The sequence below is a fragment of the Stegodyphus dumicola genome, chromosome 10, assembly GCF_044657685.1.
Source record: "Stegodyphus dumicola isolate Sdum_Otavi_A_Nest chromosome 10, ASM4465768v1".
In the NCBI taxonomy this organism is placed as follows: Eukaryota; Metazoa; Arthropoda; class Arachnida; order Araneae; family Eresidae; genus Stegodyphus; species Stegodyphus dumicola.
In genome coordinates this window covers 18,355,546-18,374,123 of record NC_140777.1, presented here as the reverse complement: position 1 = coordinate 18,374,123, position 18,578 = coordinate 18,355,546, and the positions used below count along the sequence as shown (strand labels likewise).

The window sequence follows — 18,578 nt, the reverse complement described above, 5'->3', positions numbered from 1 at the left end:
GGCATTGCCGATTGCAAGAAAAAATGGAGATGCATAACTACATGTTATATTAATTAATTTTCTGCCTCCTTTTCCCGTGCCTTCATGGTGTAATTGGGAGCTTACTCGACGCGTATTCGAGAGGTCCAGGGTTCGAGTGCCGGCTGTATATTTTGCAGGTCTGCTGCTTCAAAATAACCTAATGACTCTACGAATGGCGCCCGAACTAAAAAAGGGTGGACGACAATTCGTAACCACTAGGATTTGGCGACTGGGTCTTGTAACCCCCAGTCACCCTTTAAAAAGTGGAGTATACAAAGTATTTTCTGCCTCCTTTCCGCATGCCTTCGTGGTGTAATTGGTTAGCATACTCGAGAAGTCCAGGATTCTAAAGATATGCTCATTTTAAAATTATTCTGCGATATTGCTGATGAACTGAATGTTATGATTTAAGTTCGAAGAACATGATATTTGATAAATAGAACATGATATTTTATAAATAAAGGTAACCCATAAAACGTTTTAAAAAAGCCTCTTTGGGCGTAATGTAAAATGTGAAAGCTTTCGCATTATTATTATTATTTTATGTTAAATTAGTTGAATTTTACTACTATTTTGCAGGCAATTGTTTCCTCACCATTTAGTGTTATCATCCTGTTAATGTTATCAAAATAGCGGTGGACAAATGTAATCACAATTAAGCGGCGCCTACTGTACACAAAGAAAGGATGCTTATTTATATAACTACCCCGCAAACGCATCGATTATCAAATGCGTTACGTAACATACCACTTAACACCCAAATCTACAAACTGCAGACGAAGATGCACTTACCTGCATATGTTCGTTTTCAGCCGCATCATTCAGGGGGCTCTTTCCGTGTTTGTCCAAGAGGATGCGTCCTCCATGCTTCAGTAGCCACCGCAGAGTTTCTAGGTGACCACGACTGGCTGCGAAGTGAACCGGAGTCGCCCCGTCGTTGTCCCGAAGATTCGGATCTATACCTTGTTCCTCCACCTGCGGATAATTCGGAAACAGTTACTACATGTCAGGGTTAACGAGACAATGCGACATTATCATGGCTAACAAGACGGAGCGATATCGCTAAACCACATTTCAAGGCTTTTTCCCGTTCTGGCACGTAAACTGCTTTGTGTTCAAGAAGTTTCTGTACCAGGGTGCTAACTAGATGGAGCCAGTGGCGTAGCTAGATGGAGGCGGAGGGTGCGGTCCACCCCGAGAGGTAGATTTTTAAGGGCGGCACGTTTTGCTACAGCGGTTAGTCAAACGGATAGTGAGATAGGTAAATAATAATTAGATTCTAAATTATCAAGCGGAATTAAATTGAATTATGAAATTTTACTCTAGATCAGCTCTAGATCATAAAACTCTAGATCAGCGGTTCTCAACCTTTTGATTAACGCGTACAATCTAAACAAAAATTGAAAACCTTTAGTACCACAACTACATTTTACAATGGTTATTTTTCAACTTCTCAATAGAAATATTTAAAAAAAATATATTTTGCCCTTTGCACAACTTGTTTTCTATTTGTATTAAATACGCACACATAAAATTTTAGATTAAAAATTGGTTAAAATTTTAAATAATCAAAATTAAAGTTATCTTCAATTCCAAAATTTATTGTGAAATTTGGGCCTTTTCAAGAAAGATCAAATTGTTTACATCTCGTCATATTTCACTTAATTTTAGCCGTAAATTAAGATCCCCTTTTAATTTTGTTCTGTATTTGTTTTTCAAATATAACATGGAAGAAGATATTTACTCGCACAAATAGGTTGTGCAAAAAGGGAATAAAAATATAATAGCTTTATTTGAAATGCCTTTAAATTCTTTTTTTTCGGTTGAAATCTTCAGTCAGAGAGAGTTCGATCAAAGAAAATTTCTATCGGTTGTTCTTTTTCTTCGTGAGATTTTTGAATTAATTAGTTAAAATTACTTTTTTGTTTCTTTTGGGTACCACCTGTTGAGAATCGCTGCTCTAGATAAAGTATTCAGAGAAATCACTATGTAATTTCAAAAGCTAGTTACGTATGTTATACCTTTTTTTATTCCGTCCCAGCTTTTGAATGCAAATTAAGAATATGAAATAAATTATGATCACAGTGACATCCGTAAGGAAGAACTGCTCGTTAAGAGAGAAGTGTTTCAAGAGTTTGTTGTTATTGCCTAACATATAGTCAGCCCAAGGCCCAGGAAATGTTTCGTGGCAAGGAGCGCAAGATTACGCGTTGTCGTTGGCAACAGTCTTGAGCACTTTACAGGTGACAGTGCGATTTAGCTCAGTTCCGCTCCCAATTTTGTCGGAGGGCACCTGGAGAGACGGGTCCGACCAATTGTGGTCAATGTTATCTCTACATATAATAAAACAAAGAGTCTGTCTGTGTGTGTGTCTTTCGTTCGCGCTGCGCGTAAGCTAATAGACCCACGGCTACGAAATTTGGTACAAAAGTGCATCTAGACAAGAGCCAGTGCATTTCGAAGCGATTTTTCCGAAATTCAAATTAGAATTTTTTAAATTTTATGTTTAATGTTAAATAATTAATTCCTATAAAACTTATTTTAAAGTATTTAAGTAATATTTTAATTCTTTTAAACGTTGGTATGATGTTTTTAATTCGATATTCAATTTAAGTAATATTTTAATCCAATTAAATGTTGACGCAATGTTTTTATAGCGGTGTTTTTATTCTATTATATGAAAGTAATAATTTAACCTTACTTTAGCAGTTTATACTCTTAGTAAATGTATTTATTTACCAGCCATCTTAAAAAAAAAACGTTTTCAATAAAAAATTAATCCATTATTTTTAACGATATTTATTTTTTTTTTTAAGTTTCGAATACTTTACTATATGCGTAAAATACGTAAAAACAGCATTTTTCAAGATCGCTGATGACTGTAAAAACCGCGCCAACAATTGCGTCAATGTAAATCGCCAAAAATCCGTGCAACAGTCTACCAAAGTAGCACCCAATTTTTTTCTCTTGAAAATATAACATAAAATATCATTAATTATACTTTGCTTTTCAGAATTTTTTTTTTGTATTCTTTTATATTATTTATTGGTCATTTCACTGTCTTTAAGATATTGAAAAGTTTTGAGTGATTTTTTTTAGGAAACAAAGTTCTTAACCTCCTTTATACCATTCGAGTTCTTAAGATTTTGCAAAGGGAAGTTGGTTAATTTATTTATTACGATAATTAATATTTGTATTAAGGGATATTGCTTATTTCATTGTAATTTTGTTATACGTAATAACATTTTTTTATGAAGTTTTTCTGCAGAGTAAAATTCTATGCAGTTTTTAAATTTAACGTTTGGTGTTCCCTTCCGCCATTTTTGCGGTACATTTAAAAGCCAGACGAAGGCTGGCAGCGAAGCTGCTAGTTGTTAATATATTGTTGAATATTAATGTATAAATTATACTGATCATTCGAAACACAAAAAATTCAAAATTTCGCAAGAAATGTTACAAAACGAGTAATTTCTTGGTCAGTTTCTTACTAAAGCTCAACAAAGATATCTACCGTCGGAATAACTTAATTCGTTTGGTCTATATTAAGACCTTAGATCATATGGCATCTCGATAGATAGTAAACACTACTTAGATAAACATAATACTGAACATTCCACAACTGTTTTAAGATGCGTTGTTTCAAGAGAATTCTCTTACCATCCATTTGACGCATTTGAGAACTCCCATCTGAGCCGCGGCATGGATGGGGGCCATTCCGTCCTTCGCCCTCAAGTAAAGGGATCCTCCTGCTACCAGAACGAGATACTTAAGCACGTCCAGGTGTCCCTCTTGAGCTGCCAAGTATACCGGAGTGACACTGTTTTCCATCTGCGTGTTGGCACTGCAAAAAAAGAGGTGATTTTCGGTTATATGTACGTCTTCTTCACAATCTAGTTTCACATATTGTATTTTCTGAAATATTCCCACCCCTTTTTTAACTGTTTTAATTGTCTGAAAATAGAGAGGGGAAAATTATGCGAGTAGTTTAATGTCCGAAGAACGAGGTTGCAGTTAGAACATAACAAATAAAAAGGAGCCACTAACCATAACAATATAATTTCTTTCAAAGAAACCTACATTCCTATAAGAATACATAGTAATATTAACGTTACAATACATGAAAAATATTGAGCCTAAACCTTGCGGTAATCGAACCAGCTCAATTAACTTCCAAGTAACCTCATATGCATGAGTCTTGACTTCAGTTCTTTGGAGATACACGGGGAGGGCGTAAACAAAAGATCCGTATTTCGGAAGACCGATCATATCAGCAGTAGTAAGGTGGAACGTAAATAAAAGAAGTTGGAACGTAAATAACAGAAGCAAGGTGAAACCACGTTTGGAAAGTTTCTGAAGTGTGAAAACACCTACCACGTCCAGGTATTTTAAAGAAGAATCTGCGCAAAATATATTTAAATTAATAAATGCGAGGGAAAATAAAATGGGTGAAATGCTCATACAAATTTGCAAATGCCAACTGAACTCAATAAAAATAATCAAGGTAATACAATTTATAAATAAAACTAGCCCTTCGAGGGATACAGTATGTACAGTAGAAGATGGGGAAAATAAATGCGAATATTTATAAAATTAGAGATAAAACGTCTGAGGGTATACGCGAGAGGTAAAAATGTGCAAGGAAATACGGTATTAAGTTTAATGTTGAATGGCGATTTGCAAAGAAACGAAATAAATGACAATCTGGAGACGGTGTTAAAAAATAAATAATAGTGGATGTTTTCATGGACTCGTTTATTTTTCAGAAGCATGGAAAATGAGGGGGGGGGGGGAAATCTGCAGAATTATTATTATTATTTCGCTTCTGGAGAAGAACAAAATCTACTAAGGTAGATTAAGGTGGCCTTTTTTTTTCTTTTGCTTAGTTTTAATTGGTTGATTGAAATCGACACTAATATGTTTAGTGACTTAGTTCCTTACTTGGCGACATTTCTTTACCACTTGGCAATTTTTACTTATTTGACTTTATCTGGAAAATTTATCTTTTACCTGGCGGATCAATTTATCTTTTATTTATTTCATTCTATAATATTTTGATCATATTAACCGAAATGTTGATCACAATAAGTGAAGTATTTTGCATCTTTTCGTACACAAACTGGCGAGGCTTTGTCACTTGGATAATAATATTCGAACGATAAATATTAACTGTGATATCCGAACGATAACATTAAGTGGCGATTATTGTATCCTCCCTCATTCTGTGTGTATTATGTTATTGCGCAACCATAAGCAAAAATCTTACGAATGTATATTGTTTTGTTAATAATTACTATCATTTGTAAAAAGAAATCTTACGAAAGAAAATTTCTTTTGGTTTGGAATAAATAATTTACTCTATTTTCTGTACAACTGACAAATTTCTTTTTTTCTTCTTCAATTTCAATCCATAAAACTTTTGTATTAGATCAGATATATATAAAGCCATTCATGGTCGATTTAAAACGAAGCAATTGTCTGCCTGCAATTTAGAAGCAAAAACATCACATCATTTTCTTTTCATACGCATTAGATTATGCATAAAAAAAATCTGATAAAAGTTACCATAAAAAAAATTCCCTCAGAAAATAAATGAGGAAAAATAATGCGGTAGCGAGAACTTGACATTATTTTGAAAACTAAAAGAAGTACGGGAAGTAGCGCCCCCTGCCGGGAGAAAGGAAAAAAACAAGCGTGCTTATTCTAGCAACGCGAGTCTTGACTGGTTGCGCAAATGGATGATGAAGTAGATCTTTGCGGCACGCGTCGGTAAGCTGGTTCGTCAAGAAACTGGAACGTACGTACGAGCTTGATTGTAGCTAATTTAAACAGCTTCTTTAAAATTCTTTTTTTGCTCTGAAAACAATTTATTTATCATTAACGAATGGCTCAGGCTGAAACGTGAATAAAACAAAAAGAAAAGTGTATTAAAACTAATGGATCGTCTATTACAATTCATTTAACTCAGAAAGGGGTGGAGGCTAGAAAAACAAAACAAAAAACAATCAAATTTTTTCGATGAAATTTTTACGTAAAAAACGATTAATGCAAAAGGAAAAAAAAATCTGAAAGGATTCAGATTTTAACGTCACACCAGAGGATTTGTTAAGGTTTTTAATGCTCTCGCTGAGTATCATAGGCTACCAATCTGCTCTGAGACTCACTTCTCGTAACACAATTTTTACCAATCCGTAGTTTACCAGTTTACTATTGCTGCTGTTGCATTCACACACACCTGTTAACACTTTTTTTTTTTTTTTTTTTTTTTTTTTTTTTTTTGTCTTTTTAGCTTTGTTATTAAAAACTGCTTTCTTCACCCTTACGCTATACACCATTCAACAGCAAATTCGCAAAATATTTAAAAACAGTAGGCATATTTTTAGAATTCCCGATATTGTGTTAATAGTTGCCGTACATTTCTTTATATTCCTGATATTTCTTTTAAATCCAGTCGCTCGAACTAAAAGCGTTATTATAAAAAACAGGTTATAAAGATTTTAATGAGTCCGGCAAGTGTCATTTCATAATGATATTTAATATATACCAAAAACGCCGCCCAACAGGGTAATGATTATTGACTCTGACTACCCATCCCTTTATAAAACAACGATTTTTTTCATCGAACCCCCCTTCCTCCTCCTTACATTTTACTCAGCATTACACAGCAGAGGTTCACAACCAGAAGGGATTTACCCCTTGGGGGTGGGGGAGGAATTCAGTCAGCATTTTATTTAGATGTTTAATGTTTAATTCTAGCTCATGGATATTAAAAAAAAAAAAAAAAAATACTCTTATTCAAGTTTTGACATTGGGCATCATTTTCTGTATTTTTTCTTGTTTCATTTATACACAACATTTTCTAATGTTATGTATATGTTACCGTGAAAGACCGAAATTGGAGAATGTCGACTTTCACCGGAGAATGTCAACATTCACCAAATACGTCGGTGAAAGACCGAATATTTCACTACATTTTTTTACATTCGGACCCTCACCGGTGTATGTCGACAATCAGATATGCTCTGGTGTAGGTCGAAAAGAAAGGAGTATATGTACACGCTGCCATTCCAAAAGGAAGTGTTCCACAAATAAATGCAGTTGTAAAAGCAAGGGCCTCTTGTGCAATTCAAAGTGTCCTAATAGTTTAAGTTGTTGCAATAAATAAGATTTGAATCACATAATTTGGTAAGTTTATAACTTCTATTATTTTCCTTTCTCATTTTGAATGTACTGTGTGTTTTAAGTTCTTATATTCTTAAGTTCTTATTCTGAGTCTCAAGTGCGTTTTTTCGCGAATGAATTACGGAGAAGGAAATATAATATTCTTATATGTTCAACATTCACCATTAGTACATGGTGAATGTTAACATTCACCGGTGAAAGTCGACATTCTCCAGATTTCGGTGTTTCACCGGAACATATAAATGAAACAAGTAATAATCTATATCTAATTTTAATAATCTATATCTATTCTATTCTAAATTCTAAATAATCTATATCTAAATAAATGTATTCATGTATTGTTATGCACATACGGATAATTTTAGTGAAAATATACGTGAAATTGTTGTATTTTTTCTGCACAGTGTAACATGGAAATCTAGGAAGAGGATGCTCTGCGGGAAAAGTAACAATACAGGGGCAAGTCTATTTAACTCAGTAAATGGCTCTCTCGTTGGCGAGATATAGGCAACTTGGCACCTAATTCTTGTCGCCAAATTTAACGACAAATCGGCAAAAGTCGACAAACGCGACATTGGCTCTGTCCTTCTATCACCGTCATACGTATTGTAATTTAATAACTGTAATTTATTTCAAATCCGCTGTAACGATATTCCACTCTCATATGCCTTCCAGTAATTTCGAGAAGGAGAAAGCACTAGAAATATCTCGGCGGCCGGGTGAAAACGTTATAAGATCGAAGGGAGCATCTGCTCGCAGTTGTTTTTAAGAGTTGTTGTTTCAGAGCGTCTTCGGAGTATTGAAGTGTGGTGTGGTGTATTTAATTATGACAAAGCACACTAGGGCCATCTGCCTAAGGGGAGGGATGCCTTCGTGGAGGACCTTTCTAAAGGAAACTGGCTCGTATACACGCTAAACATGGGGAAAACCTCGGAGTATTGAGATATCCGTGATAGCTTTGTCTTTTGGATGCGCTGTGCATTGATTTGTGTTTAACGTTCTTAGTGGTTTGAAGTATGAGCCTTATGCAGCCTGTTTGTTTTCCATTTTAGTTTTACTTTTATTGTACTATTTACTGTGTTTTCGTGTGTTCTTGCTTTTTACGTTTTTCATATTGCACTAATTGCATAAAAAATTTATATATTTAAGAAAAGTTATTGATTTTTAAAAGTATTAAATAATTTCAGTTTATTTTTCCCCTTATATTTATTTCATACGATTTCTTTCTTACTACATTATACAGTTTTATATCAATAAGCAATTATTAATTTTATTAATACTTTTTTTAATAAATGGAATCTTCGAATATACCTATACATTGGCCGGTGCGCATAATTCATAAATGCACGTCTGTATCGCCACCGAAAGTTGGATCAACTTTAAACATAATTATATATGTAAATAGCAGAAGTCTTAGCATTTTTTACTGCAAACTGTATGAAAAAGATGTTCTATAATAATATGCAACAAAGTGAACTTTCCTAATTTGCATTTAGTGTGTTAAATTTCAAACTAATTAAGAACTGTTCACTCTTAAATGTCTTGCCTGCACAAGTAATACTCTTCAAACGGAATGAATTTATCTTGTTCACAACGAATATATTTAATCTATTCACATATAATATTTAATGTTAACAATAGATATAATCAGATAATTCACAATATATATTTCGAATCTTACACTTTAAAATCAAAGGAATGCAAGTATTCAGATACGAAAATATTAGATTCATTCTGACACTTAGATTCTTAGCTCAATAAAAAAAATTATACACTTGAATTCCCTTAATCCACAAGTGTTCAGTTAAATGAATAATATTCGAAGCTACTTGTAGCTTGAGTCTTTTCTCGATATAAAGAGCGATAATATGCCACGAACATTAATCCATATATTCTAGTGCGTGCTAACTTTCGCGAAAGTGAAATGTTGACGATTGAAAAAACTTATAAAATTGTTTGCTTTAAAAATGATTGAATTATGTTGTTCTTATCTTCCGGTTAAGGTTTTTATGCGTTTAGTAAATCTCTATGCAATATTTTTAGAATCATCAACAATTTTAAAGTTGTTTAAGTGACGCTAAGCCTAATACCTTTTCTTGATGGCGGCCATTGTTGGTTTACATTTGAAACAGCAGGATAGTGGATTTGTTGCCAATCTAGAGAAACTTAGCTTCGCAACAACAAAGATAACGCCTTCATTTATTATTGCGAATTAAATCATGCTTAATCCTTTCTGAAATTTTTTCGAGGAAATAAGTGTTTGAGATTTACTTCGTAATTTTTAATACAGATATTTTGAGTTTTTATGCATTTTTGCCTTGTCGCGAAGTGAGAACTCAATTAATGGAATGAGAAATACTCAATCGTCTGTGAAAAACTGTTTCTTTTTTGTTTTGTTTGCTTAATTTAGTTTATACATCGTTCTAATTTTATTATAGTATTTGAATAGAACATATGGCAACGATTAAATAATTCATTAAATGATATAAATTTTGTGCATTCTGAGTTATAATATGAACGAAATATAATACTGTTAAGTGAACCTAGCGCCAGAATGTCGCTATGATAAACACATAGATGAATTTTAAAGAAAACATTTATTCTATTGTGGTTTATGCGCTGTCGGCGAAGTAGATCTAATTCAATCCAATACGTTTAAATGAAATGCAAGAAAAAATGCGTATAGTTTAATATTCCGTACAAGGAGGTCGTGGTGTACACATCAGATTTTTTAAAAAAGATTTTACTTTCTGTATAACCTCATTTTTAGTGCTGTCTTCTCCATCATTTCTACAAATTAAATTCAATGCCATACTCTAAATCTGAAAACGAACTCTAAATATTTCTTACATGTTTATTCTATAACCTTGTTTATTTCATTATGTAAAATGAGGTCTTTCTACAACAAGTAAAAAGGTGTTTTTCCCCCTCTGACAAAACGATGACCTCCACTCAAATATGATTACGCATTTAAAAGGAAAATGAAAAAAATGAATAAACAAATTCATTCCAAACACGACCAAAAACCATAAAGATGGTACTTCATTCATATGCGTTACGCAACATCATCACGTGACACAATTGGCAAAGCAGCCATTTTTTTGCTTTTCTTTTCTTAACTATAAAATTTGTATCACATGACTATCAAGCGCTTATAAATAAACTATTTTTATTTATTTGTTATTCGAAATGCGCATTTTAAAACAACGAGTTCTGCAGCTGCATTTAAATACTTGCTTTTCTTTCCTTTATTGCTTAGAATAGTGTAGCTATGAAAATTTGATATTCTGCTGAGTGTTCATATTGCTTACAGCAACGTCACGTACAGAGTTTACTGAAAAGTGTGTCTACGGTCATTGAAAGTGTTCAATGAAAAGTGTGTCTTCGAATATAAGAATACTTTTTAAAGCTTTTTATGAGGGCAATAGTCTCTTTTCCAATCTAGTCATACCAACATATTATATACGTTCATAACATATTATTCATATCAACATATTATATTATTAAAACTTCCAAATTAAAAAAAATATATATAAGGTATTTCTCCCACTTTCCTAGCGTGCCTTCGTTGTGTGATGGTTCTGCACACTGAGCCGGTATTCCAGAGGTCCGTGGTTCGATTCCCGGCGAAGGCGTTTGCTAATTTTTCATCTCTCCGGCCTCAAAAATACATAATGTCTCTACAAAATATATACCAAATTACTCTGCGGCACATTACGTTACTTTACCCCAATATTAATCAGCCATGTGCACCGACTAACTTCTGGTTATAAGTCTTGTAGGAAAAAAATCTTTACCATTCAAATTATAGCAGTACACATTATAACACTAACAAACTGTACTGAGAAACTTAAAAATAATATTCGGAATATCTAGTAGTTTTAATTTTTTTAATTATCAGTCTAGCACAATTTAAAAGGTATTCGAGTCTGTTGCCATTCGAAAAATGTTAAATATTTATCCTTCCAGTTGAATTTGCCTGTTATGGATATAAAAACTAAGCTACTAAACAATAGATGCAGTTCTTTCGAAAAAAATATTGTTTTTCAATTTAGAATCCGACTGATTAAAACAAATGTGCATTTAATTCATGACGTATCTAATTAAAAACATTCAATATTTTTATAGAATGTCGTTATATATTTTTTCACCTTTGGAATAAACAGAAGGTACAGAACATTCTTATATTGTCTTAAATGTTTGTTTATCTCACAGCCTCTAAAATGTTTCGCTATTCCACCTGCGCTGTCTCTATCGATAATATTTACTGATAAATCAAATTGTTACAAAATGTATAGGAGCGGTGAGATAGTTTCCTGGCAAAGCAGTTTTAGGGTTGCCACATTTGACGAGAAATCGCCCATTTGGCGACAAAATTAGCAATATGCCATGGAGGATGGAGAACCTTCTGGAAAGAATTCTTACCGGGTTAGCCCCGAATGTTCTCGAACACAAGCCGAAAGCTATATAAAACCTGTTGGTTCGTAGTCAGTGTGTGTTTGCCTCGTCTAGCGAGCTGACAGTCATTGAGCGAGTGCATCAAGAGAGTTAGTGTATCGCGAGATAGTGTATCGTCGAGTTTTGTCTTTGCTGAGTCGAGAGCTATACTCTTGTATATCGTCGAGTGCATCGCGAGTGGTAGCGTGGAGAGTCTCGAGAGTACGTAGAGTTCCGAGAACGACCGAGCAGAGTCGGGAGCTGTACTCTGGTGCTTTGCAGTGAAGCTTTCTCGACCGTTATAGTCTAATAGTGTGAAGGCTGTGTTGCTGATTGTGTCAGCGTGTTTACAATAGTTCTTCGACGATTGTAAAAGTGTATTGGAGCTGTCGTGATTAATATTGGCTAAATAAAGTGTGTTTCGATACTTCATCAAGTGTCGTCGTTCTTCCCTCCAAATCTACAAACCCCGTACGAACGTGAAGGAAGAAAATAACGCAACAACTGGTGTCAGAAAAAAACGTAACAATATTAAACTTTAATAGAGTTTTAGGCGACCATTAGAACCATAACCATTTCTTTTTCTCTTTTTTTCGTTAATATGATGTTATTTTCACACCTATATTATTATTATTTTTACATCATGCTCTCGCATATTTTTCACTTACCGTTTTAGCATAAGATCTAAAAAAATTTTAAATAGTCCCATAATTTTCCCCTTCTTGTATTGCACATAGATTTCCCTTAGAATGCTAGTTTAATAGTAAATTGTATATCCCTTGATTATTAACCCTAAAGACGTTAGCCCAGAATGGCTATTAATTTCATTTTGGCATTTTGCGTCGACTCACTTTCTGCGTTGATTCACTTTTCAAACTGATGCCACCCAATATTATCACCCTGTATTATATTTAGAGAATTAAACAATGAAGAATCTGCATAAGTGTATGTATGTTTCTCGCATTGTGACAAAACAACGGGACCTAGAGCCATCCAATTTTGAATAACGCAATCCTCCACCGAATATGGGCATGTAGAAGCTCTAATTTGGAATTTGGAATTTGTTTTGTTATCTATTTCATATTTTGCCAGACATTAAAGAATTTTTGATTAAAATCTCAACAGTTTCAAAGCGAGCAATTGGCAACACTGTACGGAAGAAAACACTTTTATCTCCAGCGCGCGAAACTGTGTATCGGAAATTCTAAAGATACGCTCATTTTAAATTTATTTTGCGATAATTGAATTGAATTTTATGGATTAAGTGCGAAGAACATGATATTTAATAAATAAAGGTAACACACAAAACGTTAAAAAAAACGCCCCTTACGGCGTAATGTAAAATCTGAAAGCTTTCAGGTTTTATTAGCTTTGATTGTTTTATTTTTATTTCATTATGTTCAAATTTATTTGCGTTTTTTTCCTTTAGCATTTAATCTATTTTATTTTTCCTCGCATTTGTTATTTGAAACATATTTTGTGCAGATTCTTCGCTAAGCTACCCGGACGTGATAAGTATGCGCGCTCTTAAGAAACTTTCGAAACATATGATTTCACCTTACTTCTGTTATTTACATTTCAGCTCACTGTACTTTTTTCTAGTACTGGTGAGTTCCATTTTTCATCTTTTGAAATCCGTGTATTTTGTTCGCCCGCTCCTTCGTTATCCCTTTCGGTGTCTTTACAAAGTAACTGAGGCGGCTCAATTACCTTCAGATATTGGAATGTTAACACATTAAAAGCGGGGGATCTTAATGATTAAAGGCGGGGGATAGGTATGCTATGCTAGGTATCGCGGCGACCGCTTCGCCTCGTTTTTCGTCGTAGAGCGGGCGATATTTTGTGTAATCATAAAAAAATTTAGACGTAAAAAAGTTTATTTAAACTCTTAAATCTACAAGAAATATTAAAAAAGAACTAAACAATCATTACAATTTTTTTAAAGTATGTATTTATGAGAAGAATCTAGTATTTTTTACGAAAGTTATAATGCTGATAACACTCGCCACGGTGAAGAGGTGCATTGGAAAACCCGCATTTGTAGCAAGTCAACTTTCTTTTTTTATGTACGCAGTTTCGTTGGGCATATGGCTTTTTGCCTTTATTTTCTATCCGAATTAATTTGTGCTTTTTGATGTCTAGCGAAAGACGTCCAGGCGGATCAATTTTATATCGTGGAGTCCGTGGTGCCGAGTTCGATGTACCAGGTTGTGGCTCTTCAATGTCCATCAAATCGTCTGCATATATATCTTTATTTTCACGTGAAACCATATTGAAGGATTTCAAAATTTACTGTAAGTAGAATTTGAACAACAGAACAGCTTCAAACCACAAAATATACTAAATACTAATGTAAAGTGGCGCAATCCACGCGCTAGCTACAGTCGAGATAAATGCGCAAGCTACAGTCGAGATAAATGCGCAAGCTACAGTCGAGATAAATGCGCAAGCTACAGTCGAGATGCGCAAGCCACAGTCGAGCTAACTCCCGACTCCGCCTTTAACTCTCGACTCCCGCCTTTAAGCTACAGTCGAGATAAATCGTAGTACTACGACTCCCGCCTTTAAGCTACAGTCGAGATAAATCGTAGTACTAAGACTCCCGCCTTTAAGCTACAGTCGAGATAAATAGTAGTACTACGACACCCACCTTTAAGCTACAGTCGAGATAAATCGTAGTACTATGACTCCCGCCTTTAAGCTACAGTCGAGATAAATCGTAGTACTACGACTCCCGTCTTTAAGCTACAGTCGAGATAAATCGTAGCACTACGAGATAAATCGTAGCCTTTAAGCTACAGTCGAGATCAATCGTAGTACTACGACTCCCGCCTTTAAGCTACAGTCGAGATAAATCGTAGTACTACGACTCCCGTCTTTAAGCTACAGTCGAGATAAATCGTAGTACTATGAATCCCGCCTTTAAGCTACAGTCGAGATAAATCGTAGTACTACGACTCCCGTCTTTAAGCTACAGTCGAGATAAATCGTAGTACTACGACACCCGCCTTTAAGGTACAGTCGAGATAAATCGTAGTACTATGACTCCCGCCTTTAAGCTACAGTCGAGATAAATCGTAGCACTACGGATAAATCGTAGCCTTTAAGCTACAGTCGAGATCAATCGTAGTACTACGACTCCCGCCTTTAAGCTACAGTCGAGATAAATCGTAGTATTACGACTCCCGCCTTTAAGCTACAGTCGAGATAAATCGTAGTACTACGACTCCCGCCTTTAAGCTACAGTCGAGATGAATCGTAGTACTACGACTCCCGCCTTTAAACTACAGTCGAGATAAATCGTAGCCTTTAAGCTATAGTCGAGATCAATCGTAGTACTACGACTCCCGCCTTTAAGCTACAGTCGAGATAAATCGTAGTACTACGACTCCCGTCTTTAAGCTACAGTCGAGATAAATCGTAGTACTAAGACTCCCGCCTTTCAGCTACAGTCGAGATAAATCGTAGTGCTACGACTCCCGCCTTTAAGCTACAGTCGAGATAAATCGTAGTACTATGACTCCCGCCTTTAAGCTACAGTCGAGATAAATCGTAGCACTACGAGATAAATCGTAGTACTATGACTCCCGCCTTTAAGCTACAGTCGAGATAAATCGTAGCACTACGAGATAAATCGTAGCCTTTAAGCTACAGTCGAGATCAATCGTAGTACTACGACTCCCGCCTTTAAGCTACAGTCGAGATAAATCGTAGTATTACGACTCCCGCCTTTAAGCTACAGTCGAGATAAATCGTAGTACTACGACTCCCGCCTTTAAACTACAGTCGAGATAAATCGTAGCACTACGAGATAAATCGTAGCCTTTAAGCTATAGTCGAGATCAATCGTAGTACTACGACTCCCGCCTTTAAGCTACAGTCGAGATAAATCGTAGCACTACGAGATAAATCGTAGCACTACGAGATAAATCGTAGCACTACGAGATAAATCGTAGCACTACGAGATAAATCGTAGCCTTTAAGCTACAGTCGAGATCAATCGTAGTACTACGACTCCCGTCTTTAAGCTACAGTCGAGATAAATCGTAGTACTATGACTCCCGCCTTTAAGCTACAGTCGAGATCAATCGTAGCACTACGAGATAAATCGTAGCCTTGAAGCTACAGTCGAGATCAATCGTAGTACTACGACTCTGGCCTTTAAGCTACAGTTGAGATAAATCGTAGTATTACGACTCCCGCCTTTAAGCTACAGTCGAGATAAATCGTAGTACTACGACTCCCGCCTTTAAGCTACAGTCGAGATGAATCGTAGTACTACGACTCCCGCCTTTAAACTACAGTCGAGATAAATTGTTGCACTACGAGTTAAATCGTAGCCTTTAAGCTATAGTCGATATCAATCGTAGTACTACGACTCCCGCCTTTAAGCTACAGTCGAGATAAATCGTAGTACTACGACTCCCGTCTTTAAGCTACAGTCGAGATAAATCGTAGTACTAAGACTCCCGCCTTTAAGCTACAGTCGAGATAAATCGTAGTACTACGACTCCCGCCTTTAAGCTACAGTCGAGATAAATCGTAGCACTACGAGATAAATCGTAGCCTTTAAGCTACAGTCGAGATCAATCGTAGTACTACGACTCCCGTCTTTAAGCTACAGTCGAGATAAATCGTAGTACTATGACTCCCGCCTTTAAGCTACAGTCGAGATAAATCGTAGCACTACGAGATAAATCGTAGCCTTTAAGGTACAGTCGAGATCAATCGTAGTACTACGACTCCCGCCTTTAAGCTACAGTCGAGATAAATCGTAGTATTACGACTCCCGCCTTTAAGCTACAGTCGAGATAAATCGTAGTACTACGACTCCCGCCTTTAAGCTACAGTCGAGATGAATCGTAGTACTACGACTCCCGCCTTTAAACTACAGTCGAGATAAATCGTTGCACTACGAGATAAATCGTAGCCTTTAAGCTATAGTCGATATCAATCGTAGTACTACGACTCCCGCCTTTAAGCTACAGTCGAGATAAATCGTAGTACTACGACTCCCGTCTTTAAGCTACAGTCGAGATAAATCGTAGTACTAAGACTCCCGCCTTTAAGCTACAGTCGAGATAAATCGTAGCCTTTAAGCTACAGTCGAGATAAATCGTAGTAATACGACTCCCGCCTTTAAGCTACAGTCGAGATAAATCGTAGTACTAAGACTCTCGTCTTTAAGCTACAGTCGAGATCAATCGTAGTTCTAAGACTCTCGTCTTTAAGCTACAGTCGAGATCAATCGTAGTTCTAAGACTCCCGCCTTTAATGTGTTAATAGTACTCTGTATTCTTATTAGCATATAAGATTCTTTTAAAGGAATAATATTATGATAGCTTCCGGTAGTTTTATCTATGACTCCTTTTCATTTGCTGCGTTCGGATTGTAACCGCTTTCTTCGGAAATTAACCGACTCGCACATTCCCCCCCTTAATTATCCGACGATAAAATTGGTTAAAAAAAAAGGGGGAGAAATACGGTACGTTTTATTACTTATTATTATTAAATGTGGAAATCTGGAGATTTCTTTAACCTGCTTAAGATTATTTATTGATAATATTCTTAGGAACGCAGAAATATAATGTTACCTTTTATCTCTCCTTGCCAGAATTCGTTTTTACTTACAGGTTTTTATCTCCCTCAGAGCACGCAAAGGACAACTACCCAACATAAAAACACATTTATCGTGATTGCTAGAGCAATGTACTCTCATATATCGTGATAATCTTGTTGCCCTTGTTAGAAAACGTTTTGGAATCTCTCACTAAAAAAGATCTACAGCAATTTTTAATTTCCTTATCTTCACAAAAGAAAGAAATAACATACACATTCTGCTGAACTGAATTCTTTTTTTTTTATTCTACAATTAATAATCAAGAATGAGTATGTATGCATGTACGTTTGTATGTTCCTTGCATTGCGGAAAAACGGCGAAACCTAAAGCTACCAAATTTGGAAAGCACATAGTTCTCCGACCGAATATATCCACCTCGAAGCCAAAAATTTCAATTTTAAATTTATTTTTCATTTATTAACCCAAAGGGACAATCTTCCCAGAAAGGATATATAATTTCATTTTCGCATTTTGCGTTGGTTCACTATATAAACGGCGTTTCAGTTTTCAAATGGTTGCCACCAAATATTAAAGCCCTGGATTATTATTTAAATAAACTAAATAATGAAGAATCTGCATGAATGTAGGTACGTTTCCTCGCACTGTGAAAAAACGACGTTACCTAGAGATATCGAATTTTGAACGAAGTCGTTCACACGAATACTGGCATCTGGAAGCCCAAATTTGGATATGGAATCTGTCTTACTATCTATTTCATATTTTTTAAAAAAATTAACGAATTTTTGTTTAATAAACTCAAAGATTTTAAAGCGAGCAATGGCAACACTGAGCGGGAAAAATTTATCTGCAGCGTACGAGACTGTGTATGGGGAGTTATATATATATATATATATATACTCTTTAAGTTATTTTGCGATATTGCTGTTGAATTAAAATTTATGGCTTAAGTACATGATATTTAATAAATAAAGGTAACGCAGAAAACGTTAAAAAACGCTCTTTTGGGAGTAAAGTCTGTATGTTACCGTGAAAGACCGAAATTGGAGAATGTCGACTTTCACCAGAGAATGTCAACATTCATCAAATAGGTCGGTGAAAGATCGAATATTTCTTTACATTCTTGCACATTCGGACCCTCACCGGTGTATGTCGACAATCGCAGATATGCTCTGGTGTAGGTCGAAAAGAGAGGAGTATATGTACACGCTGCCATTCCAAAAGGAAGTGTTCCACAAATAAATGCAGATGTAAAAGCAAGGGCCTCTTGTGCAATTCAAAGTGTCGTAATAGTTTAAATCGTTGCAATAAATAAGATTTGAATCACATAATTTGGTAAGCTTATAACTTCTATTATTTTCCT

General features: G+C 35.3%; 1 protein-coding gene across 8 annotated transcripts in view; it reads right to left on the bottom strand.

Moving 5' to 3' along the window:
- f (espin protein forked) overlaps nucleotides 1-18,578 on the bottom strand; it is a 487,643-nt gene that overhangs the window by 73,131 nt on the left and 395,934 nt on the right. For all 8 annotated transcript variants that reach the window (XM_085824686.1, XM_085824685.1, XM_085824684.1 and 5 more), the window contains 2 exons: nucleotides 3,679-3,862; nucleotides 814-996 (listed from right to left, as the gene is read on the bottom strand). In XM_085824686.1, coding sequence (XP_085680812.1) covers nucleotides 814-996; nucleotides 3,679-3,862 — 367 coding nt within the window. The remainder of the gene's footprint in view (nucleotides 1-813; nucleotides 997-3,678; nucleotides 3,863-18,578) is intronic.